Source organism: Mycteria americana, chromosome 6 (assembly GCF_035582795.1).
Source record: "Mycteria americana isolate JAX WOST 10 ecotype Jacksonville Zoo and Gardens chromosome 6, USCA_MyAme_1.0, whole genome shotgun sequence".
Taxonomy (NCBI): Eukaryota; Metazoa; Chordata; class Aves; order Ciconiiformes; family Ciconiidae; genus Mycteria; species Mycteria americana.
In genome coordinates this window covers 4679054-4704929 of record NC_134370.1, presented here as the reverse complement: position 1 = coordinate 4704929, position 25876 = coordinate 4679054, and the positions used below count along the sequence as shown (strand labels likewise).

At 48.7% G+C, this 25876-nt stretch overlaps 1 protein-coding gene across 3 annotated transcripts in view; it reads left to right on the top strand.

Annotated features, from left to right (window-relative positions):
• LHPP (phospholysine phosphohistidine inorganic pyrophosphate phosphatase) overlaps positions 1–25876 on the top strand; it is a 92960-nt gene that overhangs the window by 29802 nt on the left and 37282 nt on the right. The window contains exon 7 of one of the 3 annotated variants that reach the window (XM_075504379.1): positions 19962–20755. The exons of the other annotated variants lie outside the window; for them this stretch is intronic. Coding sequence (XP_075360494.1) covers positions 19962–20088 — 127 coding nt within the window. The 3' untranslated portion in view covers positions 20089–20755. Of the gene's footprint in view, positions 1–19961; positions 20756–25876 lie in introns of those variants that run through there. 3 annotated transcript variants of the gene reach the window in all.

Here is a 25876-nt window from a genome sequence, read left to right as displayed (position 1 = left end):
ATGCGAGAGCTGTTTCTCCACTTCCCATCTTACCAGAGTGCAGGCTTCCGCAGGCTCACTCACCTCTTTCAAATGACCCTTCAAGCCCTTCTCAATGCAGGTGTCTCCACGATCCTGTGCTTTCATTGACCCAAGAGCTACCTCCCTGCAGCTGCTGATAGGAGACCTGAGTGCAGTTATAAACAGGGCATGGTCCAGGGTTGACTGGTGGAAAATGAAGCCATCATCTGATGCTCAGGCCAGGTTAGGTTTGAGGTCAGCTCAAGGTGACTCTCCAAATGCAGTGCAGACATCAGTCCCTATTTTAATGTTTGGGTTCCATAACACTCAAAATCTCCTCTTAACCATCTCCTCTTAAGCATAACCATGCCTCTTCTTAGCAGGCGTGGTTCAGCAACAGCATCTGTCATTTGACATAATTTATATTTTTACAGTTTTTCTTGATTTTCAAATACTGAGACTGTAAAAGAAGGATGATCTTTTTGGGAGGGATGCAACAAGTGAGAATGATGCTTGCCATAGGCTACCCAAATAGTTATTTTGTTAGTTTTCGAGTCAGTCTGTTTCTCGATTTTCCTTTTAGCTTGGGTAAGGTGATAAAATAATATCCAGTGCCTTAATTCTAATGGACCAGTAAGTGATGATTTTTTAGGAAAAAAACCCAAATACAAGTGTATTGTAGTTCAGTATTTTTGCATCTTTAAGATAGTACATCTCAAAATGAGTTATCTATCTGAATAAAGCTCAAAAAATCCCAAAGGTTAAAAAAGTAATTACATAGTTTGTGCTGTTGGGATTATTTTTCTGTAACCTGTGTAATCCCATTGATTTCCTAAAGGAGAAAATAAGGATTCAATGGTTGATTTTACTCTGATATTAACAGGATTGCTTTGTGAATCCACATCTTAGTGTCATACAGATACGGCTGTCAGTGAAGGAGGTATCTGCACACAGAGGTAAATTAGACCTTTGCTGCTGAACAAATATCTCCTGTGACATACTTTGCCGGTGATAAGATATGCCACAGGTGATGCTGCATCCAAACTGTTCAGGCAACTGACATAAACTGTATATACACACACACATATAAAAAAGTATAATCATATGCTGGAAAAACATTTTCTTATATCAAGTTTGAGTCATGATTTCACAGCTGAAAGAGAGTCATCAGCTGTTTGAGATGGGGAAAAAAGATTGTTTTCCACGGGTACGTTTCCTGTTTCAACGTGTGGTTGCTGTTATCTGAAATCATGTACTAGTGTATGGCAATGAAATACAGGTGAGTGTCTCTCTAAGTTGAGCATGTGGGCCTTTTTTTAGCAATTGTGAGTAAAATGAAATAGCTCTTGTTTGCCAAGAGAGGCCAGAGATGTATATATTTTTAAGAATGACTGATTTAGTGTACGTAGAAAATGAAAACACACAGTGAGTATTGAGAGAGACTGAAAAAAACAAGTGAATGAAAGCTGATGGGCAAAAGAAATGAAAAATAACAGAAAATGTAATTATTTCATAGCTGGTTTGAAGCCTGATATATATATAAGATTATGCATAGGTCCTCTCTTCCACTTACTTGGTAGTTCTTACTGACACAGAGCTGTGTGCTACACCCAAGTACCTCTGGATGGCACCGTTAGTACATTTACTTCAGTATTAGCCACAGCTTGGGGATCTCCCCAGAAAGCTAAGGCTGTTTTTGCAAAGGAAGCGCAAAGCACAAAGGTGTCAGGTTTTTATTGTAGTCTCTGAGTGTTGGTGCAGTGGGATTTCCACAGATTTCAGTTATGAGAGTCTTGCAGCCTGTGACACGGGTTATCACCCCAGTTGAGTTGTCTCTGTGTTTCTACAGCTGTGAGTAGCTTTTTTCCATTTCCACCACAACAATGGGTGCCTCACTTCAGCAAAATGGATGCAGAGCTGATTTGAGAATAAAATAAAAAATAACAGAGGAACTATCCCGAGGAATTGTTGCAGGTGCATTTCACAGCATACTGCTGGATAGGTGGAAATGACATTATTTGCACAAGTTACCCCCATGAAGGCATTGTGCGTGTTGTTCTGTAGGTCCAAGGGATCCTGTTGTACCCCTCCGGTCTCACCTAAATGCTGTCCCTGACTGGCAGACATTGTTAGCTCCAGTGCACGAACATGCATCGGGGCAGCTCTCCTTATTTCAGGGGTCAATGCAGTTTACATGAACATCTCTGAGGTCTGCTGCGCACCAAGTGCCACCAAGGGTTACACACCGTAGTGCAAAAGACGACAGAGGAGCCAAGGTTTACTGTACTGTTTATTGTATTTCAAAGGGACTTCAGTGATCGCATGCAGATCGCAAGCTGCAAAGCAACTCTGTGCATCTTACTTGCTTTAATAAGCCGGAAGAAAAAGTCCTCTTTGGCCCTGAAAGCCTTTTATGGAAAGAATCGGTCGATCTGCCGATGCAGAGGTTTAGCAGTAGATAGAGGTGGACAGGTCTTCCGCGGGGCAGGCAGCCTCCAGCCGGGTGCAGGAAGCTGACTTCAGCCTGCAGAGTTGCAGGAGCCTTTCTCCGTGGTGGTGTTTGTGCCGTGTTGCTCAGTGACGGTGGTGGCGGGTGCCAGCTCCACGCTGAACTGAGGAACTGCTCTTGTGAACGCGGGGTGAGGGGTGGTTGGCTCGGCAGGCGAGTCGAGGTCCAGAGGAGAAGCAGAAGGGGTGTGCGTGGGGAGGTGGCGTAGCTCTGGGGCTGCCTCCTTCCCTGGGCTCTCACCCTCCTGGCCTCTGCAAGGTCTTCTTCCATGTTGGCTGCTCCCAGGGTGAGATTCAAAGTGTGGATTAAGCTGCTGCAAAAACATTCTGTTTTACACCACCTTGCATGGAGGTCCTGAAAATTAGCTCCTTTGTCTCGCTTCTTTTGGATCTGTAAAGTTTAGTAAAATTTGTGCAGCTGATTTCCTGTAGTATGACAAGCTTTGCGTGTTCCTCACGCCTGCATCTATACTTATCTTCTCCTCTAAAGCACTTAATCCTCAAGCAGGACTTAATCTCAAGTGTTGAGCTCTTTCTCAGTAGCCAAACCAGGCATGGCGCAGATTAGTCCATGAAATGTAACAAATCCTGGCTGCAACATGGAATAAAATTTCTGTTGGCGCAAGTCAGGGCAATAATGGAAAGGTGTAGGGATAAGGTGGTGTTTTGAGTTGACCTCAGCCAGCATGGTTCTCTGACATGGGGTGAGTAGTTGGGTTGGCCAAGTGTAGCCTTTCTTAGGTGTCAAATCCAAATGCAAAGGGTCAATCTGGTCTGCAGGTTTGTCCACTCTCAGTTTGTCCCATCTACAGGACAGATCAGGTCATTGCTGCAGACTCTTGTGTGCCGAGAGAAGCAGCTGGTGTTAGGCTTTTCAGCATTGGGAAATCTGACGCTAATTACGAAGCTTCTGTACACAGTTGTGTGGAGGCCCTTCATAGCCAGCATCTTTCCCATCTAGGGAAGAACATGTACTTGTCTTCCCACACAGGGTATGTGCTAATTCCACTTGCAGCTAATTGGCCTTGACATCAAACCAATAATTTCCACAATAACTATTGATTCTGCAATGCTGCGTAATATCCTCGTTCCTCTTTGCAGCGTGCAAGTTAGAGCAGAGAAAAATTACTTTGAGGCTTTTCCAGCTGTCTCCCCGTAAAGTCGGAAACAGCTTTCAGGTGCGTCAGTGTGTCAAATTGCAGGTGGTTCTTGGCAGGGTGGAAGAATTACTTACCCCTTTCTCCTTGTTGTTATTTACAGGTCTTGATTTGTAAGTAAAGAACTTTCCATCGCTGGCATGCGGTGGTAGCCAGGAGTATTCATGGCAGTGGTACCCACTGCCCCCGCTCATCTGTGGGCTCCGAAACGGTTTCAGAGTCTGGCAGTATGGGTTCATCCCTTCTCAGTGCCCATGTGAGGTTTTCTTTGTTTGATTAGGGATTTATCTCACGGCCACGGGTGATACTGCAACACCCCTGAGCTGCCTCGTTATGGACATAAAGGGTACCGCAGGGATGGAGGATAAAAGGATCGAGGCCCGTGAGAGCTGCCGTCTCTCTCCAGCTCTGCCACTGTTCTCCAGAGAACTGGGTCAAGTTACTTCATGCTGCCGTTCTTCAGTTTCCCCACTTTATAATTATCCGCTGAGAATAATTATCCTGACTTTCTTAATAAAGTGGCTTGTGATCTATTCCTCTTATCTGATTGAAGAAAACACGGAATTTGTACAGATTTATAGGAAATCGGCTTGCCAGGAGAAAAATCCAGACGTGATCGAGACAAAAGCTGTGACAGAGGAAAGGTCTTTTAGGCTGCCATTGTCAACTGATTAAGGATTGAGAAAAACAGGGTGGGTCTTTATAATAACCTCCTAAATGAAGTTACTAAATTATTCTTAACAAAAAAGATTCCCACCCATAGATAAATTCACAACTGTCACTGTGATAGTAAATGAAAGCTCATGACACCTTTTGCGAAGAAATAGTCACATCTTACTGCTCAGCAGAGAAGCAGCATCCCTCCACCCTCGCTTTCTTGCTCACTGCACTACTAACCACAGCCAGCACGAACAATTTTATGAGTTTGTTCACATCTCCTGGGTCTCGATGGAGCATACCAGAAGTGCGTAATGAGAATGAACAGGCAGAGGCACTCCCTTTGTGCTGAAACAGAACGAGAGGCATTTTGATGGCCTCACAGTCCTGATAATTAAGCCTGTTTCAAGTGTTAAATGACAAGACTTCCAACCCATATTTACTCTGTAAAAAGTTGTATTATAATTCATGTTAGTTAACATCTTAAGCAATGTTTATTAAAGCCTAGTGTCAGCAAGTCGGTTTTCATTTTAGCATGACGGCTGATTGCAGTCAATCCTAAGGCATAGTCTTATTCACCATTTATTACACATTCAAATCACAGTTTGTTCTGTCCACGTGAGGATCTTCACATGTGTTTATCAATTTCTTGACCACAATTTAGTTACTGTAATCTTTGAATCACCTTTGTAGAGGAAGTTCAGAGCAAATACTGCAGTGCCTTAGCATATGCATACTCATCTAATGACAGCCTTAAATTTTCCCAGTACATTCAAATGTCCAGACACAGAAATTACAGTTTTAGTATCTGGTGCTTTAGGAATGAGTGGCCTATGAGAAGGTTTAAATTCTTGCCGCTGTAGTGTGCTGTTATAATCCAACCATCCACTTTTCAGCGTAGGGTACAGCCAATGCAAAATAATGAATTGCATTGGAAATACATTATTGTTGAACTACAAATGGTGAACTTGGGAAGCAGAAGATTTTACCCTCTGACTCTAAAGAATCATCTTTTGTGTGTCTTGAGTATTTCTGTTTCCTTAACTGAACATAGCCAAGTGTTTACTTTCCAGTAAAGTTACTATTTGATATTAGAAATACCAGTTGGACTAGGTGATTGTTGTAGGTCCCTTTCAACTGAACTTTCAACTGAGAATATTTTCAATATTCTATTCTATTCTATTCTATTCTATTCTATTCTATTCTATTCTATTCTAAATGTAGATTATACCTGAGCTAAAACACACCTGAAAGGAGCAAGGGGGAATAGAGAGGTCTGCTACGTTGTAGCTAGTGTGTAATTTAATTATCTTCAGTCTAAAAGAGAAATGGGAGTTCTGGGGTGTTTTTATTAGCAGGTTAATTTATTCGTTGGTACCATAATAAACCTCGAGGAAGCAGAGTGTGTTCAGGACATAGCCATGCTAGGTGCTGTATGTATGCTCATGCGCTGTTCTGAAAAAGCCAGTCTGAGTATCAGAAAAGAGATCAGTCTGTGATGAGAGTAGGGGCAAGGATAAATAAGGGAGGAATGTATCAGGTCAGTGAGGAAAAGCAATATTACACAGCAGTCTCGACAGTTCTGCTCTCTACCTTTCTGACGACTGACTTTTCCTTAGCAGTCCTACTCTAATCAACTGTCACATCTCAAACACTTATGAAAGGAAGCAATTTGCATTTTGCAAATCAAGATGGTAGTGACTGCATCAGCCTGTGCTGCAGTTTTGCTTCCCCTCTTGCTTCACATCCACACGACGCATGCAGTAGCAGAGACATCTGCCTTAAAGGTTTCCATTTCTCCTCTTCTGACATTGGTAAATAAAGGGCTGAAAGAGGAGGAGGTGGTACCAGTGTCAGCTACTAGACGCAAGAGGCCGTGGGACCTGGGAGGGCACGTGGCTTAGGTGGGCTTGGTGTGTGGGACTAAACTGCTTCCCGACCCTCTCTGGAAAGCATCCAAAGTTAATGGCCATTTTGGTTTTCTTCTCTTTTGCTCTGGTTCCTTGCTGTCTTGGTAGCACATGCCAGCCTGGGCTGGCAGCCTTCCTCCACCTAACACGGCCACGTACACTTGTCCGTCTGCATGAGTAACACCAGCGCCCTTGGCAGCTGCTTGTCCAACGAGTTTGTGTTTCTCTCCCCCCCGCAGATACATAATTCATGGGCTGAGGTGGTGGTGGCTGGACTGCCTGAAAGGAGGCAGCTCAGGGGCTTTCCAGGGTTTCTCCGGAGTGTGTTCCCCTCCTGCACAGCACCCGCTGTCACTGCAGACATCCGTGGCCTCCCCCGAGCCGCCTGTCCGAGGGGACCCGCAGGCTCCTGGTCGGGCAGACCCACCTCTAGCTCCTGCTAGACCCCCAGCCTCCCTCCCTGGGACGAGCCCGAGCAGCGCAGTCTAAGAGGCAGGACAGGCAGCAGGTCCTTGCTTATTTTTATCTTTAGGGGCCTTTTCTCAGTGCCAGCGTAAGGCTGCAGGAGAAGAATTCCACAGTCCTGGGAGCCGGCCGAGCGCAGCAGTGTTTCTCAACACTTGTCACTTGCAGAATGCTGAGCTGTATTAGCTTGTTCGACATTTGACAGCAGTGATGAATACCATACCAATGGCTAACTACTTTATTTCCCTAAAAATGCTAATGAGCATGTTGAAATGTGCTGCAGAAATGGCAGAGCTGGGACAGCTGCACAATTGTGGTTTCATTAGAGATTTCCTTTTTTTAAAACACAGGTTCCTCTTCTCTGCGTATTTTTTTCCTGTAGTTAAATGTCATCCCAGCTCGCTTGGTGCGCGGAGTCCTCTCAGCGAGCAGCACGGGCAGTGTGGCAGAAGGGGAGACCGCTCTGACTGATAAAACCAAAGCAGAGCGTTGTTTTCAAAGGGAGAGAGAAGCAAACAAGAGAGAGGCAGGCCAAGTCAGCTGCTGATGTAACTCCCTCGGAGCAAATGGTTCAGTATCTGAAATTTAATCTTCTGGCTTGGGCTCTTACTCGTACTGTAAACATGCTCGGGAGCCACGGTGCTGGAGCAGTACCTTGTGCCGGCACCCTGCAAGCACAAAACAACCCAGTATTCATGCTTTAATGCTGTGCTGCATGGCCCGCGGATGCTGGAGGGTCACCTGCAGGCTTATCTAGTCACATTTGTTTTTTCTTCTAAGAGTGGGTTTAACCAACAAACCCAGAGTGGCTGGCTAGTCCCCGGCGTGTTTTCTGCTCTTGAGGGGCCCTGTGTTTGTATCACCGTCAGCTCGGGCACACGGCCATGCTGTTGTAGCGGTGCTCAGAGGACCACCAGCCATGGCGACTGGTCCCAGAGCTGTGCTGGGGCCCTGCTGCAGGCATGTGGCTTTTCCAGCAGCCGCAGAGGTGACGGAGATGGGTGTTTGTTGAGGTGTGTGGGAGCGGGGCTGCCCGCCTGCTCAGGCCGAGGGAGCAGCGGCAAGACAGGAGGAATGCTCCCTCTCCAGCTGCTTCTGCTGGGCTCGGGCTGGTGGCTGGTTTTCATCCCCTTTGGGAGGCATGATGTGACTCGCCTGGTGTTAAAAATAAAGCAGTGCCAGCTTTAGGTCTTCTACAAGCGCTGGGAAACTGATGGCTCCATACGTGAGTGCTCGCGTACTGCGGCAGGAGTGAGAGCGTAACGTGAGGAAAGGGGCTTGGGTGAGGAGCAGCAGTCCCCCGCCGCCACCAGTGCCGGGCAGTGCCCTTTGCTGGGGATGAAGACAGCTTGCAGCTGGTGCTGGGACGTGACTCATGTTCACACTTTGCCCTGAAATGATTACGAGTCTTACTTGTCTGTGGTTTTCAGTCATTGTCAGCAGCGTATACGGTTACACCTCAGCCCCGTGCGCTCGCAGGTTGCCGAAAGATGAGCTCATTCAGCATGTGGGGCTGGTGCTGTTGCATGGGGTCTGCGTCCTGTGTCAAGCCTTTAAACTCGAGCCATTGGCCTCCCTAAAAACAGCGATGGGTGTCGGGGCTGTGGGGAGCAGGGCCGGGGAGCCCCGGCTGGCTGCCGGCTGCAGCCACTGCACGCGCCGTTGCTCTTCGTATCGACCTGCAGCTCATCTCAAAAGCTTTTTCCTTTTCTCCTTAACTCTGCTCTGACTGAGTCCGAGCTGGGCCCACATAATCAGCTGGGTCTAATACTCCGCTAAATGCTGCTCTCGGGCTGTAGGCCCGTTCCCCTGTGAATATAATTTCTGTGATGCCTTCAGAGACTCACTCCAGTCATTTTGGAGGGTGATCTTGGCCATGTTTCTTACATGTTACTTATGCCAGTGTATGCTTTTATTTCACAGCTCTGGTTGCTTTTCCATTCCCAGTTGCACTCTGAGTGCCCCCGAGGTGTACAGGGAGGAGGGGGTGTCAGGTTTGCCCTTCCAGCTTCCACTCACGCCCAACCCGTTGTAACCGCCGTCAGTCTGCACGTAAGCAGGGTTGCACGGTCTGTGCCTAGGTGGGAAGCTTGGCTGTGCAGTGCACGTCTCTGCGCCGCTGCAGATGGTGGCTGCATTCCTGCAGGAAGAAGGGCTGGGACTCATCCTGCCCCATTTCCGACAGCAGCAGGGCAAACACCCGAGCCGGTCCCCCTGGATTGCCTTTGCAGAGAGAGCCGGACACCTGTAGGTGTAAGTCCTCTCATCCTTAAGCAGATGAGGTGGATCATGTGCCAGAAGCATCTGTTGCTCTGCATTGCCTGTAAGGACAGCTCGCCGGGGCCTGGGTGGCTGGACGTGCTCTGGGGAAGCTTCCTCTGCCCCCTGCCCAGGCTGGGCATGGGGGGACCAGCTCCCCCCGCAGCAACACATCACTTGCTTAGATGACCAAAGCACGACAGAGGTATTGGCCGATTAGTGTGTTGTGAGTAAGGAAATTAAAGCAAAGAGTTATTTCGCCACTAGAGAGAATTTGGGGAGGAGTGGGGAGGCACGGCCGGGTGATGGAGTTAGCAGAGCCGGGTGGGCGTATGTTAGCTCAGAGGCTCGGGGCTGCACAATACCCTGTGCTTTGCACGCTGCGGCCGCAGGGCCCTTCTTCCCCGTCCCCCTCCCCATCCCCTGGGACCCTGCCAGCTCCCAGTTTGTACTGGAGGAGGCGGGTTTCTCACAGTGCAAATTTCCAGAGGGCTACATGGGGCAGGACGCAGCCAGCAGTGGTCGGCAGCGCCAGATCAAATTCAGACCCTGGTTTTGGATTTACAGTTGCAGTTTGTGGAGGGTGGGAGGGAGCTTGAAGTGGTTTTCAGCTTCAGCTTGGCGTGAACCGCTGGAGCACCGTGCCGAGCAAAGCAGCTGCCGCCTGCCTTTAAAAGGGGCTCCTGTGCTGCAGAGCCCCTTCACCTGCCACAAAGCTGAGCTTTGTTCGAACCCCAGCAGGCGTTTGCAGCTGAATAACGTGAACTGTTCAGCTCGGCTGTTGGCTGCGTGACACTGAAATCAGGCCTAAAAATAGGAGGATGTCTGACCCTGAAGTGAAGGATTTTCACTCGTAACCCAGCCTGGCGCCTGCCCAGGGTGACATCATCTGGAGGGGAAGTTGGAAAAGCTTCCAAATTCATTGCTCTCCATGCAGGAGCGCTAAAAGTGTGTGTCAACAGATAATCAGGCGGCACGTTCGCCATGGCCGTGAATCAGGGGAAGGAGGGAATGGGGAAGAAAAGAACTGAAGATGGAGGAGAAGGATCAGAGCCACATGTCGGAAAAGGGTTTGGAGAGCGTTGTCCGTGTATAACTCGAGGGGAGATGACAGGAGCAAAAAAGGTCCCGTTCGGGCAGAGCCTGTTCCATAAATATGACAGTTTTCTTTCCTTTTAGGTGTTCTAGAAAGTATTGAGCTACAGTCGAGGTTCTGACCATCAGCCCACCCAGTGATATCTGGTGATATCAGTCATGGTTGTGGTTTGAGCCTGCATGATTTAGACTTGCAAGTGCATGGATACTGCTCACGGTGGCCATGGAGGTGTCCAAGATGGCCAGGTACTGAATGACCTCCCTTGATTTCAGCTCTCTGATATTTGAAAGCAGCTTTGCCCAGGCTAACCTTCAGGGATTTGATAAAAATCTGTGCTCAAGTAGCATGGATGACCTTGCTATTGTTGTTCTAAATCCAAATTGCTTGAACTAAGTTCCTCATATTTCTGTACTGAGCTTCTTTGTCTTCTTTAAAAATGATAGTGTGTAAAAATGCGGTAGGCAGTTTTCCTCTGAACTTGACATCTTTTTCCCCCTGGATGCTGCCAAGTGACTCCTGTGCTCGTCCTCTGACGAGGACACCTTTACCTCGGTGTTGATGAGTGCACGCTGGAATTCGTAGCTCTTTTCAGATGGTAAGAGCTAAGTGTGATATTTAGATGGGGCGTCTCCATTATCTATCTTCCTTCTGCCTTCTAAATTCTCATTACATATTTATAATGGTGTTATAGCAAAGATGCCTAAAGCACAACCGTGGGCAGTGTTTTGTCTCTGAGTCCCAAGTGAAGCTGAAAAAACTCCTGTTTCTGTATAAACACTATGTCAAGAGCTGACTTCATGCATACTGCTGGGCATTTTTAACCAACAATGATAATGAAAAGAGGGAAAGAATTTTACCATATCAATGTCTAATTTAATATGAAACCAATTGATTTGGTTAGAGACTGAGAAAAGTGTTCAGGCATGCCAGCCCTTCTTGGGGTTTTCATGCTCTTAGATCATCACAGCAGTGAAACTCTTACTGCAGACAGTCTGGTTTATAGGCATCTGCCACAGCAACAGGCGCAGACGAGCTGCTTTTCACTGCATCAGCCTTTGGGTAAGATTTGTCTGACTAAGCATGAGGATATTTCTGCTTGTCTGGTGGGAAATGACCAGGCTGTGGTTGCAAAGGTGTTTCATTGGCATCGACTGAGCCCATGGAAGGCAGATGATAGCCCAGGTAGGGTCAGGAATTGACTTCCCATACTAGGGTTAAGTATACGCAGTACCTCCAGAGAGGGGTTTGAACAGTTTTTCTGTGTTTTACCCATTTTTTATGTGAAAGCTTGAAGCCTCTCTTACTGAGAAACAAATCTCTATTTGCAACTAGACTGTGAAACTTTTTAGCTTTTGATCCCAGATACTTTTTGTTAGGAACAGCCTAAGTGGAGTAACCGTGTGAAAAGCAGGGACCTAAACCTAAACAGCTGGAATAAATCTTGTGTACGCCAGCAGTGGATGCCAGTCCCGCTGTAGGTCAGCTGCTCCGTTGCAGACCCGTCGTTTCACGGGGCATTAATGGAGCTGACATAAATGAAAGCAGGGCACACGCTAGAAGAGCTGGCTTTTATTCTTGCAGATGGAGTTCTTTATTTTTCCTTGCTGGTTAAGATGTTCTAGCAAACACTCGACTTCCTTGTCATCTTTAAACTATGTAGAGAGGTGGGGAGTTGGCTTTTACCAAAGCAAAAGGACTTTTGCTTTGAAAAGTCCCTTCCTGCAGTTTTTGGCATGACTGATCACCCTGCTCTCAACAGTCCCTGAGCTTCACGATACAGTAGTTTTGTACAAAGCTGTATTTTTATGCACACAAACTTTTAAAGCTGCGTCTCTTTGAAAACACGTCCCTAGATAGCCATCCTGTAGTTTCGCACACAGAGTTGGAGATAGGTGCAGAGAACTTAGTCGGGAAGAGGGAGCAGGCTCAGGGGCTGTGAGGCGATGGCCAGAGGCACTGGTAGACACACGGTGATGACCAGCACTGCTGCACGTAGCACAAGTTGTCAGATAATATTCAGATAAAAATACCATGTGTTAAAAGACTGTTACGGTATGAATTCAACCATATTGTGCATTTGCTCGGAGGAGCAGTCCTTACTGAAATGCTCACATCCCCTTCCCCACGCCGCATCCTCATCTCCCCATTGCGCAGAGCAGACGCAGCCTTGAATGTGCTGGGACTTAGCGAGCAACTTTTTCCCCTCGCCAGTCATTGGTTTCCATGTGGGTTTTTCTACCGTGTCTTTCTGGCAGTTAAATACAAGCATTAATGCATTTATTTCCGGAGCGGAGCTTTGAGATCCTGCCTTAACTGTGCACTAAGGGACAAGAGGCACGGAGGTTAAAACTAACGCTGGCTGAAGGGTCAGTTGCTCGCATGCTTAGTTTGAAAGTAGTTGAGCATTACATGTAAACGTGTGTTGGAAATGCCGCTCGCAGCCACCGTGGGGGCACCTGTGTGGGCTCAGCCCTGCTGCAGATGGGCTCCCAGCTGGCCCTGGGCAGGCACTCAGAAAATCACAGTACCCTGAGGAAAGCCTGGGCATGACGGAGCAACGGCATGGCTGGGCAGAGGGAGAATACGCTCTTCATCCTCTTCATCTCAAAAGCATCCCTGTCTCCCTTCATCAGTTGTCGGAGGTGCCGGTCTCCTTTGGGCTGGCTCACACGGGCTCTGCTGAGGTTGCTCTTCCCTCTGTCCTGGTTCCCATTAGTGGAGCGAAAGGACAGGTTTTGGCTGAGGACTCTGAGGCCAGCTCCAGTGCGTACAAAGCGGGTACAAAGACCTCAGTTGCAAGGAAAAAAAAAAAACCTGTCTGCATTTAAATCAGCCTAATTAAAGTGGCTTTTTCCAGGAGCTGGCAGGCGCTGCGTTGCCTGCCCAAAGTGATTTGTGCAATTACCGTCTTTTGTGTTTGTCTGGTGGGGCTTTTTCTTACCGCACTCATTTATGGGACATTGCTCAGGGAAGATCAGCTATGTGCAATATGTTATTTTAAGTTTAGAAATAGGGGGCCAGATTCTCACCCGCTATAAGGAGCGGAGTAAATCGGCAGAGCTCTGCTGATTTACACCTGCTGGTGCTCTGGCCCACTGGGTGCCTGGAAATAGCTTAGCAAGTGTAAAAGAAAAAAATGGTTTCTCCATCCATCTGGAACACATTGTGTACATCAGGGGAAGGAGAGGCATTTGTGAGAGCGAACGCTTCATTTATCAGTGTACGAGCTATTGAAAAGACTGGATGTAGCTGGGATAATTATAACCAAGATTAGTCTTCTTGGAATGGAAAAGTAATGACAATCCCAATTTTACCAAATCCTCTGAAATTTACTGTCTATTTATTTAACACCCCGGACCCTTTCCTGCGGCAGAGGATCAGCTAGATTTATGGAGGTGCAGTTTAGTAATCTAAATACTTGGGAGTCCATCTGCACGGCCCATGGGCTGCTCTGGTTATTTTCACTGTCACCGCTCAGAGGCCGTGGGAACCGGGAATGCAGATGGGAGCGCAGGGAGTCACAGGCCAAAATTCAGCCGGAGTCAGTCGAAACACTCTTCTTCCATTTGCTTTGCAGGCGAGAAGTACTTGGCCTTCATAGGCAGCTTTAGCTGTTGGTGCTGTTGGGAAGGGAGCAAAGCTCCTTCCATCCCCTCTTCAGGAGCTGCCTATTTTTTCCTCTTTCCAGCATCTCTGTGTTTTTTTCCCTGCATGTAAGGAGAGGCAAGATGTATTCAGAAATGCCCCGTGCAGGGACGGTCATAGTAGCAAGTGCATATATGAATTGGAGAGCTGACTGCAGTTTCCCTATGAGAAGCCATGGCTATCACCTGTCCATCCTAGAGTCTTACTGAAACCAAAAACCTCGGCTAGAAGCTGAAATAGCAGTGCAAGAAGGAAAATACCTTTGGGACAATACAGGGTTTGTTAAAGAAGAGAGGAGGTTATCCAGAATCCATGAAAATGAAGGCAGGCAAAGGAGCAGAGCTATGGGCCTGGAAGCCCTTTTGCTACCATCATTTAATATTGGGAGAAAATGCCTGGACTGGGGTTTAATAACTGTTGCTGGTCTTTTTTATAGCAAGTTCATAATTGCTAGGCCTGTCTGCATTTGTGGGTTTATGAGCTGTGCTGCCTTTTGGCTGAATATTTACTCTTTTCTTACCATGAAAATAACTGTCTTTTCCAGTCCAGCATGCCTTGCAGGAGTTGAAATGCATAGCCTTGATTTCCCGTTCAACTCTAAAGCACTGTGGGATTTTAGAGTTGTTGTAAGCACACGCAAAACCCAAACAACAAACCCTGAAAGATGAAAATGTTGGTCCAAAGAAGACAGAAGGAAAATTTCCTTTGACTCCTTCCGAGTCAGGGTTTCAGTCCAAGGGGTTCTGTAGCACTGTAAGCCTTTGTGCTTCAAGACACAAGCCAAATTCTCACTAATAAAGTTTAAAAGGCAATTTTCCTTCAGGGCACAAATTCTAATATAAAATCTCCTACATTTTCCTAAACCACTGTCAGAAACTGGCCACTGTTGAAAGCGGAATGCACAATTAGATCAGGCTGCCTGTCTGAACTGGCATGGCAGCTCTCGTGTGCTGCGCCTTCCTATACGAACACACGGGAGGGGTGCGTTGTCACTGGTACTGCTGCATCGTCACCGGTACTGCTGCATCGTCACCGGGAAGGCCACGAGCTCCGGGCGGGTCGGGGAATCAGGGAGGCAGGAGGGGAAGAGGCGTTTGAACGCGTGTTTGGGGGTGTATCAGGAAGCCTCGGTGCCCTGGTCGCTGAAGCAGTGTCTTTACAGTCCTGTGCTCCCAGCTCCCGTGCTGCCATCCCTGCCTGCCCCTCACCTTGGTGTCTGACTCACATTTTTGCCTACATCTAAGTCCTGAAGAGTTTGGGTAAGGTGTCGAACGATGCGGGATTAGTGGTTTATTAGGGAACGTCAGTGCTTTTTAGCCTGGGAGTTGCGAAATGGTTGGCCTGAGCAAAGCGAAGGAAGAAATCTTTGCACGTTCTTAGAAAAATGGTGGGACAGCAACACAAAACATAGAGAGCTAGTACCCTTAGTGCCAGCTCTGCTCCACATTCAACCCTTTTGTAGGCAGCTCGTTGAACCTGAGAGCTGACAGCTGCTCCAGGTGTTAGGAAGTCAAAGCGACTTCCAGAGGTCTTTGTTCTCACCCGTTTCCTGCTGCAGTGTGGGCAAAAATTATAGAAGCCGGGTATCTGGCAGCAAGAGGCAGGTTTAGGAGTGGCTTCTGGCTCGTCCTGCCAGCTGTGCAGCGGCTCCGGTGCGGCCGTGGACGAAGGAGCGTGCCATCCGTACGTGGCAGCCTCGCCGGGCTGGAGAGCCATGTGTCAGTCTGGTCCCTCTCCAGCTAAAGCTGGTGGGAGCCTTTCCCATCACTCCCGAAGAGCTGAAAAAGGTCTTGCAAATCCCACATGTATCGCTTTCTTCCTGGTTTTTTATTACTTTTAAAACATTGCACACCCCAGTCACAACAGGCAGAGGTGTTCTTGAAATCCCAACCTGGGATTGCTTTCAGCTACAAAAACCACTACGGCAATATTCTCAGTGCTGTGTCTCGGGAGAGTGTTTTCATGTCGCGTAAACACAGGGTTTCTCAGAAGTTGCTCTAAGAGGCTCTTGGAAAGTTTTGGGAAGCATGTTAGAGGAGATGTTAAATAGGATGGTCGCAGAGCGGGGGGATGGAGTAACCTCCTTGCCTTCCATCAGTGCCTTGGACCCTCCGTTCCAGCTGCAGTGTACATTATTTAGCTCAAAATTGCTTCTTCTGGCACCCTCCTCCCACACACTTGTGTACTAATATGGCCATCCTCAAGGGCTTTGTCCCTGCCAAAGCACAGCCTGTTACCAAAAGAAAAAGACAATTAAGAGGAAGCAGTGGAGTTTGCCATATAAACGTTTAAAACTTACCCACGCTGAATAATAATGCAGAGCATCGTTTCATCCAGACAGATGCTTCCTGGATCGAAAGGAGCGACTGGATCTGATGGGAATGGATAAACAGCTTTGCAGCTCCTATTTCCTGCAGCTCAGCTCCCCGGTGTCGTCCCAGCGACTGTCGCTGCGGGGCCGTGGGTCACTACGCTGTCACGCAGGGTGGCTCGGTGTCAGCAGGTCAAGGAGAGGGGTTCATGAGCAGCCCAAATCCTGGTTGTTGAGGGGTCTAGATGGAGACCTCTGTCCCGGCCCCAGCACGGTTGCTGCTCCTGCTAGGTTCAGTAAGGGTGCACACAAGCACGTCACCAGTGTCAGCAGCTTCAGCTGCCTCCTGATGCCAGCATGCTGCTGGCTGCCTGCTCCTAGGCAGTGCCCAACATCGTACACCCTTGTCCTGGGGGCAGAAATCATCTCTGGGCAGCTGTGGGCAAACCAGGGCAATCGAAAACTTCCCTCAATCCCCTCTCTGACGCTGGCGTTGTGCCTACACATGCACTGCTTCTGCCCTCCTTCCCAGATTGTCTGCTGCACGGATTGAAGTTGCTGAGCAGGGATCTCCTTGCTGCTGATGCTGCATTCCCACGCAGTCCCCTTCGGATGATACGGGGACATCTCAGAATCACAGAATCACAGAATCACAGAATCATATAGGTTGGAAAAGACCTTTAAGATCATCGAGTCCAACCATAAACCTAACACTGCCAAAACCACCACTACACCATGTCTCTAAGCACCTCATCCAAACGTCCTTTAAATACCTCCAGGGATGGCGACTCAACCACTTCCCTGGGCAGCCTGTTCCAATGCTTGATAACCCTCTCGGTGAAGAAAAATTTCCTAATATCCAGTCTAAACCTCCCCTGGCGCAACTTGAGGCCATTTCCTCTTGTCCTATCACTTGTTACTTGGGAGAAGAGACCGACCCCTACCTCTCTACACCCTCCTTTCAGGCAGTTGTAGAGAGCGATGAGGTCTCCCCTCAGCCTCCTTTTCTCCAGGCTGAACAACCCCAGCTCCCTCAGCCGCTCCTCATAAGACTTCTGCTCCAGACCCTTCCCCAGCTCCGTTGCCCTTCTCTGGACACGCTCCAGCCCCTCAATATCCCTCTGATCTCGCAGGCATCCCTTCCAGGCACTTCTGAGCAGGATGCTGTAACCCCGCGGTGCCTTGGTAGCGAGCTGTACTGGCTCTCCTGACTTTATCTGAGGAACGAGGCTGTGTTGCAAGCTTGAGGGAAAAGTGTAGGGAGAGGTGTGGGGGAAAAGCAAACCAAACCATCACTGGGCTCTGTAGACGGAGAGGAATCTGGGGCTGAAAGCAGAGTGCCAGCCCAGCCCAGCCTGTCCTCCAGGGCCCCGCTACACTCCCAGCAAAACCCATGCACGTGGCCAGGTGGGTTTTATCCAAGATAACAGCGCTCAAGAAAAAACATACAGAAAAGCTGCAGTGCTTGTTCCAGCTCACGTGCACCTGTGTTTTCTGAATGGAAAAGTCCATGGTCCTGTGAGAGTGGCTGGAGAGAAACCGCATCTCGCAGCCCTCTGCGAGGGCACTGCAAACAGTGGAGACATGAAACAACCTGTATACGAGAGTAATTGGCAGCGTGCTTCTCACTTCTGCCTGACCTTTTCAGTGCTCTCTAACTCGATTACCAGCCGTTCCTCTTCTCCTCCAAGGCAGCCTGGCAGGCGGCGTTGACGGGACCAGCCACTCAACTGCAAGAGGTGACAAGAAACGAAAAGCAACCGGGAGTGTTACTGTCTTGCCTGAGTATTTCTGCATTGGATGTGAGGGTTGCGGTATGGTATTTGGCTGGGACTGGATTGAGCGCAAACTGCATCCGTATTCAGCGCTGTCTCGGCCGGTTAGCAAACGTACTTGATCCCAGGTGGCCATCATCTGGGAAGTGGCTGATTGCCAAGTAAATCCAGGAGCTGCTATCTTTATAGGAAACTCCTAGAAGATTGAGTAGGCAGTAAAACAACAGTTTTCTATAGCAATTACTCTGTGGGGAATTTGGCCAGATCTCTGCGTTGCAAAAGTATAGGACATACGCCTATAGAAATCCTTGAGAGTGCGATAGAATTTAATCAATGCCGTTTGTTTGTATGGAGAGTCAGCCCAGATCTCTGTGGCAGACGCCCAGGGAACGCTGGAGGCAGCATAACCTGTTAAACAAAGATACGTGTGGCCCCGTGAACAGAATACACTGAATTTGCCTTTATTCTCTTGGTCAGCTCCTCCCCTTACTGCATGCAGTCTTTGTTCATCCTTTCATTTTCCTCATTTTTTTTTCCTTCTCTGTGTCTTTGCCCCAGATTCCTTTCTTTATTTATGTGTCTGCCTTGCTTTCCTCTTATGCTTCTTTCTGTGCTGGGAGGCAAGAAGAGGCAATTGCATGTGACGGGGCTGTTCTGCAGCCCCGCTCGCTGTGGGTCCCTGCCGAAGCCTGGGACTGGGCAGGAGCGGGAATGTGCTGGGGGTCCTGGTGGGCTCCCGCTGCTGCCCTGGGGACACCGTGCCCTGCGATGTCCCTTCGGGAGCACGCGGTGGGAAGCTGCCCTGCTGCGGAATGAGGCCCCCACCAGCAGTGGGTGTCCTTTGTGGAGGTGGGTCCTGGCTTTGGGGCTACACCAGTCACAGAAATCCCACATGAGTTCCTAATGATCTGTGCTGTTCTAAGGGGTTTTATTTCCAAATAAGTGACTTTCTCAGGCATGTTTGTTATTCCCTTTGGAAACTCTTGGTTCTGCTGTATGTCCAACGAGCTGTATGTGTCTGCTGTATGTGAACGAGCAACAAATAGCGATGAAGAACAACCTGTTGGTGTGGTAATGCAAAGGCCAGCTGGTAGGACTGTGTATTTATTGGGTTGGAGATACAGGCAACATGGAAATATGAAGATCTGTTGTTAGCTTGGGCTTCTCCTCTGTCTTGTTCGGCCTGCTGTCCTTACAAATAACAGGGAAGTTTTGTGTAATTACACGAGATTGGAGAAAAGTTTATTCTCTCGGTTTATCTGTTCTGAGTTTGCAATTTGCATACCAACCACATGTTGTTTGCCATCACTTTTACTGCTTCCCCTGGGTAGCTAGTTCTTTTTCTCTCTTTATTTTCTGGGTCTTTCATACCGTGAGAGGAAAGAGGACCTTTCCAAAGGCACAGCACTATATGACTGTAAAACCGCCGGAGGACTCAGGGCAGGGTATATACTCCCTAGGGTGGCCAGACTGTTACGGAGAAGACAAGCCACTGTCTCCAGAAAGCCACGTGGCTGTCGCTATGTTGTCAAGCTCGTTTCCGAAGACAATGTGGGAGAAGTGTCCTTTATACTGAGATTGCTGTACATGCTTTCCAAGTCAATGCTGGCTCCACATCCAGAGCCAGCACATGCCATGCAGTTGGGACACTTGGCAGGGATTTCCTATCTGCAAATTGTAATTACTGGGACAGAAAAAAAACAACCCTGGGCCAGTCTTGGTCTTATCTGCTGGGATTCTTAAAGAAAAGACACAAAAAACCCTGAATAATCCCCCCAGGAGATTAAATATGGTATTTAATGCCCTCCTAAAATAGCTAGGACTCAAAAAAGCACCCCAGTGTTGTTTCTCTGTCTTGCAGAGTGTTTGCATAAAGCATCCTCCAGTCATTTGGGTACTGCAGACAGTGCCAGGGCTATGGCAGAGTGTGGCATCTGACCAGCGTGTTAGAGGGGGAAACCGCGTCAGCATCAGAAAAATTGAAATGTGAAATAAGCAGATAAATCAGCCTTGCTTTTCCTATAATAAGCCTGGAGGGTGGACTAAAAAGTAAGTGGGTGGGGAGGAAAACCTAGTTGGTGTCATGGAGTGAGTTGATGAAGTTTGGTCCATCCTCATGGGAAAATCCCAGGGATTTCAGACGTACCGTCCAAATCTCTCTTCTTTTGTCATTCACAGGCAACAGCCCAGCTTTGTCTCATTTCAGAGACTAGTACCTGCACTGGGCTGTAGCTCAAGTGAAGGAAGCCCTTCCTCCCTTACACGGCTGCTCTGTCCCTCCTCTCCCCTCCTAGAAGGGCCATAATCTCCTGTGGATTGAACCTCACGGCCAGGGACTCCCTTTTCCCTGCCCTCCTTTGCCATGGCAGCGCTCGCTCCTTGGGCTCTGCCTTCCTGCCCGGTTTTTCTGGACGTCTGTGGGCTCGCGGGACCAGCACACCATGTTTCTGAAAACCTCGGCTGCGCTGTTGGAAGTCCCACTGCATCTGTGGATCCTTGGAGCATCACTTTGGCCAGGCAGCCTTTTCTGAGCCTGCATCCCACTTGCAGCATCCAACTCCCCATCAGAGAAAGCCGTAATTTTTTGGTCTCCAGCAGAGCAGCAGGTCCCAGGTCGTGGAGGCACCTTTCCAGTAGATGGCATCAAAGACAGCGAGTTCCTTTGCCCGACCCAGCTCCCCATCTCCGGCTGGGGAGGGCTGTTTCCCCGCAGTCCCATTTTCCAACAGCGCTGGAGCAGCCATTCCTTAAAAAAAGCAAGCTCCTTAAAGCAGCTGAACTTTTAGAAAGCAAGCTGCACGTTGCTTTTCTTTTGCTTCAGAGTTAAGTGACATGACCCGTGTCATGTGCCAACGTGGGGCCTGGTTTTCCACCTGGCAGTGGGGACTGGGTGAGTGCTGCTCCCTGCCTTTCACTCGTGTTTGACTACTCAGCCCTAATCTCACCTGAAAAATGCATTGAAAATGCATTGATGAAAAATCATCATAGGCCTTCAGGTTTTTGATGTCTGAATTTAGTTTACTTTTTATACTTTTTTTTTTTTTGCATATGCAGTGCCCTGCATGGTAGGAAGATTAAAGACATTTCATGTTCTTTTTCTTTCTTTATAAACCGTGAAGAGACCTGATAGTTGTTGGAGGTCATTGGTCTGCTGGATGTGAAGAAATCCCTCTTCTTGACTCCCACCTGTAGGAATTCCCGCAATCAGCAGGTTTAACACACCAGGAGACTCCCCTGAGCCAGAGTTGACACATCACATTTGAAAATCTGATCACTGACTCACCATTATTTCTGTTCTCTTTGGGAGCATTTCCAAAATCGGGTTCCCTATGTTAGCAGGAGGTCAGGAGGAGCGGGTCGGTACGCGGTGAAGTCTGGGAGGAGGGAACATACGTGTAGCTTTTGTTTTTAAACTTAGACGCCAGTGACTTTTAAATGTAATGATCATAACATACCCTGCCCTTGGGAAGTGTATTTAAGCTGCCTCCTGGCGCTTGCATTAGCCATTAGACTTAGCAGGATGTTACGGATCTATATTCAATTAAAAGAAAAGAGCTGGAATTTCTTCCTGCTGGGTTCGTCTTCTGCTCTGTTTGTAAGTTCAAAGAAAAAAAAAATTGCCTTCCCTTCTTTGCTAGGCCATAGATACCAGATATACCTTGGGCCTAACTCTTCAGCCCTCGTCTGCTCGAGGTAGCCGTGGCTTCAGCCGGTGGCAGGCAGGATTTGGCCCGTGGTGTGATGTTTGAGGGAGGCAGTCCCTGGCCCACCAGCAGCTCGGCTGTCCCGGCAGCGTGGCAGGCAGTGCTGGCTGCCCTGAACGCACAGCTCCTGTGGTGCACAGCCCAGAGCAGGGTTACGTGCTTCACCTGGACAAGAAATTCCCTTGCAAAAGCAGACGAGGTTGGAGAGGGAGAGCAAGTTTCTTCTGATGCCGTATGGAAAAATTAACTTTCAGATGGTTTAAACTGCTGCATGCTTAATTTCAGCTTGACTATTCGTACGCTCCCGGCTTTGAAGAATTGCGTAGGCCCGGAAGAAATCTTTCTTATAATTATTTTGTCCAATTACTTTGGAAGTGAATATCGGAGAATCACTTTCTTCAGTACTGAACGCCCGGTGAGCGAGTGCAGAGGCGGCAGAGGTGCTGCCTGCCTTTCACAGCAGGAGCGTGTGCGTACAGAGAGGAGAGATCCTGAACATGGTCACAGAAATGTCCACAAAGATGTAATGCATATAATAAAGCTGCAAACCAGAAACAGATCCCTGAACAGACCTGAGGCCTGATGGGCTGTCTCTGTCTCACACAGATAGTTGTTTAGTATAGATGGAAGAAGCGTGCAGCTTGATCTTTAATATCGAAGGGCTTTGGGGGGACCTGAAAACGTGGTAGGAGGGTGGGGGCAAGGCAGAGGGGCTCTGTTCTCCTTTGCCAGATGCCCTGTTCCAGAAGATGAGCTGGGTTAGGATAGCTGTTACGTGCAGATCACTGCCTGGGGCCTCCGTGTTGGTCACTCAGATGCTCAGGTGCAGGGAGGCTGGGAACCATACTGGCTCCTTGAATCCAGTGCCGGAGCTCTTTGGCTTGAGGGCACTGAATGGACGCTGGCAATTCAACATGCTGGCAGGCTGCTTTTAGATTATTTCCATTAACATGAAGTTGGTGTATACCTAGCTGAGGTCATGATGTGAAAAAAAAATGAAATAAGCCCCGTGCAGATTTGGGTGGGTTTTCTGCACCTCAGTGAAGATGCCTTAACTCTTGTGCACAAAGCCTGTGCCCGGTGGGCTTTGTTGAAATGTAATTTGCAGTGCCTGTAGCAGCTGGATGGTTGGGATAAACATCCAGCCAAGTCCTCAAACAGGTGAGTTTCACTGACTCTGCCGAAGCCAGTGGATGGATGCTGATTTACACCCTCAGAGCATCTATCTCTCAGCCTTTAAAACCTGCGCTCTTATTGCCCCGACTGCAATTACTTTTGCCCCCACGCTGTTGATGTGAGGAGTGTGCACAAGCAGAGGAATCATTTGCACTTGACAGGGTCTAGGTGCAGGCTGCTGCTGCTCCCTGCTCGAGCTCAGACCAGCCCAGCACACTGACCACCTCCTGCCGCTGGCTTGGAGGCAGGACTCCTCTGCCTGTATTATTTTTTAACAGCAGACAATTTGTGAAAAGCGTACAGCAGCTTCTAGAGTTCGTATCTTGTGAAAGGACTTTCATGTATGTTAATAGTCGGTCAAAAGAAAGTGTTCTTTTCTTCTCTGCAGACCTGCTGTCCTTGAAGCACCACTCAAAAGAGCAGCACAGAGGGGAAGGAAAGGCTCTGTCCTTGCCTACGTCTGGTCACTGGGTGAAACTGGGGATTCTGCTCTGCGGCTGGAGGTTTTGCTGTAAAAGTCTGTGGAATTGCAGGACGCTTTTCTAACTTGAGGACTTTTATTTAAGAAGTGTTGGAGCGTCATCCTGCTGACTGCAGAATCACTCCATCTCTGTGTTATTTCAGTTTTCTCAGGGTATTAAAAACCCTTGCGAGCGAGAGTGCTGGCAGGCTGCCGGAGAGGGGAGCGTGCAGGTTTGTGCAGGACCTTGTCTTGGACCGATGGCAGAACGGTCCAGAGCTCAGTCTGGAAAGCAGTGCTAGGGCTTTGGGGCTTCTGTCCTTGAACTGGAACCAAACCTTCAGTATTTTGAAAACTGATTTGAACCTGGACCAAAGTGAAGGCAAAGAACTACTTAATGGGTTATTGGGTGAGAATTAGCAGTTTGGCTAAAGGCAAGCATCACCTGCCAGGGAAGGGTGCAGAGGTTTGATTGACTCTTCCAAGAAAGATGCAAGGAAAGCGGGGAGAGTTACAGCACGGGGATTCAGCATGCATGAAATGGTTTGCTGCTGCCTGCACCTCCCGTGCCCTGGTGCCCCTGCACCCCGAGTGGGGCCGTACCCCTCAGCCCGGTGGGGCTGGCATCGTGCTCACGCCGTGACATGACCTGCTCCAGCATTAATGGGTGTGAAGCTGAGGATGCTGTTGCCTGTTGCTGAACTCTTGCCTGTTCCTGGCCTAACTGGGCATTTGCAGTCAGGGCTGAACGTGAGCTGGAAGCACAGCGGAGAAGGGACTGGGGTGACTCCTTAGTTTGCAAGAGTCCTGGGAAAGGACCCTCTTCTGCTTTGAGAAAATAGCAAAAGACTCTCTGTGGACTGTCTTCCCTTTTCATTTTGATCAGGCCATGGGTAAAGAGTAGGCTATTGCGTAGCTACGAGTGCTGTTGGAGTTTCTCACCCTGGGGAGGTAACAAGGCGCTCCAGGACAGAAAGTCAAGCGGTGGTGCTACTTATCCTCGAGAGGGTCTGGTGGCTGTGCAGGAGAGCAGGCTGCTGTGTGGCAGCAGCTCATAGTGCCTCCTGCACCATTCAGGGCTTGGAGAACATGGTCATGCGGTTCAGGAGAAGCACAAAATGTCATTTTTTGGTGTGCTTCCTGCGGTGAGCTGCCAAGCATACATTCAGGCATGCTGAAGGACAGAGGGTTTGTCTGTCCCAGGCAGTTTTTGCCAGGATCTGTGCTCAGAGCGAGGCCGCTGCAAAAATCTTGTCTAACAGAGAGAGTTGACACAGAGCTTTGCTGGAGTTCAGAAAAAAAGCAAATCTGCGTAGGGGTAATGCAGTTGTTTAATGGATTAGATCTGAAAACAGGGTTAAGCCCTCCTGAGGGCTTGAAGACGGCAAACAGAAAGCTCAGCCAGGACAGTGGGTGCTCCTGTGGCGTGGTCACATTGCACTGCTAGAAATGGTCTTGGGACTGGTGGCACCTTTCAGTGGGTGCTGGTGCCTTGGGGGACCTTCAAGGCTGCAAGGGGCTGTCAGGCTGATGCCCACCAGGGCCAGGACCACCTGGGAGCCTCCAGATGTGCCCCTGGCCTCATCTCGGGTGGGAAGCAACCAGCATCCTCCAGGACGAGCAGCCCAGCGATGCTCCTCTTTAAACAGCCAGGCTGCAGAGGGGTGAGGGAGGGAATCGTTATAAAATTAGCACGTGACTTTTAAGGCACAAACTGAGCCCAGGATGTAAGTGGGTGCAAATCCACCAACACCAGTGACTAAACCCCTTTCACAAGGGCGAAGCTGGACCGTGTTCTCCAGGTGTGATGGTACCACAGTGCTACCCAGTGTCACAGTGCTGCAGTGTCAGGGAGGAGTTTCCTTCCCAGGGAAAAATGATGAAATGTGCCAGTCACTGCATGACTAGTTATCCTGTTCCCTGGGAATAAGGTGAGCAGAGGCTGAGGAACAGGCATTATGGGAAGAAAGGGGAATAGAGGAACAAAGCTGAAAGAAAACCAACCTGATGCTTTCCAAGAACAGACCAGAGTGCCTGGGACCATTCAGGTGTTATCCTTGGTTACAAGAGGTGAAAAGCTGAGAAGAGTGCTTGAAATGGGAGATAAGAGGGACCTCTCCAGATGACTCTTTCTAACACGATGCATAAAGATTTGGCAGGCACCTGAAGTGCCTCACTATTAGTATTTTTTGTTGAGAAGGGGCAGGTGGGCATGCTTTCAGAATGCTGCTGTGCAATGGTAAACCCTCTGTCCCAAACGTATTCCTCATTTGTAGCTTCAGGAAGGTTTATTTGCACAATAAAATGACCCACTCGACAATACCTGGGGACTTCGCCCCAGTGACCAGTCCGCGGCCCTTAGCTCTCACATGCGGTCCCAGGAGACAGGCAGAATTTGGCTTTGCATGCGCTGAGGAATGAATAACGAAATAAATAATCCTTCCTGGCCTGTGCAATTCACCATTTTATAGTCATGCAACAAAATCCTGCATTCTGGTGTTCAGAGAGCTGGGGGGTGGCTGGGGGCAGAGAGAGGGAGAGCCTCTCCATCACTGGGGGTGAAGTCTTGTCCCAGGCATGGGGCAAAGTCTGTCTGATGGGAAAAGCTAAAAGGAGCCTGTGCTCTGCAAAAGCCCCAGGGAAGCTGTCCAACAGCAGCTCCATTTTGAGTTATCCTTGTCTGGTTTCCACATTGCTCATATACGAATGAACAGAAAGGCCAGAAGGGCTTGGTTTTGTGCTGAGGCTATGTA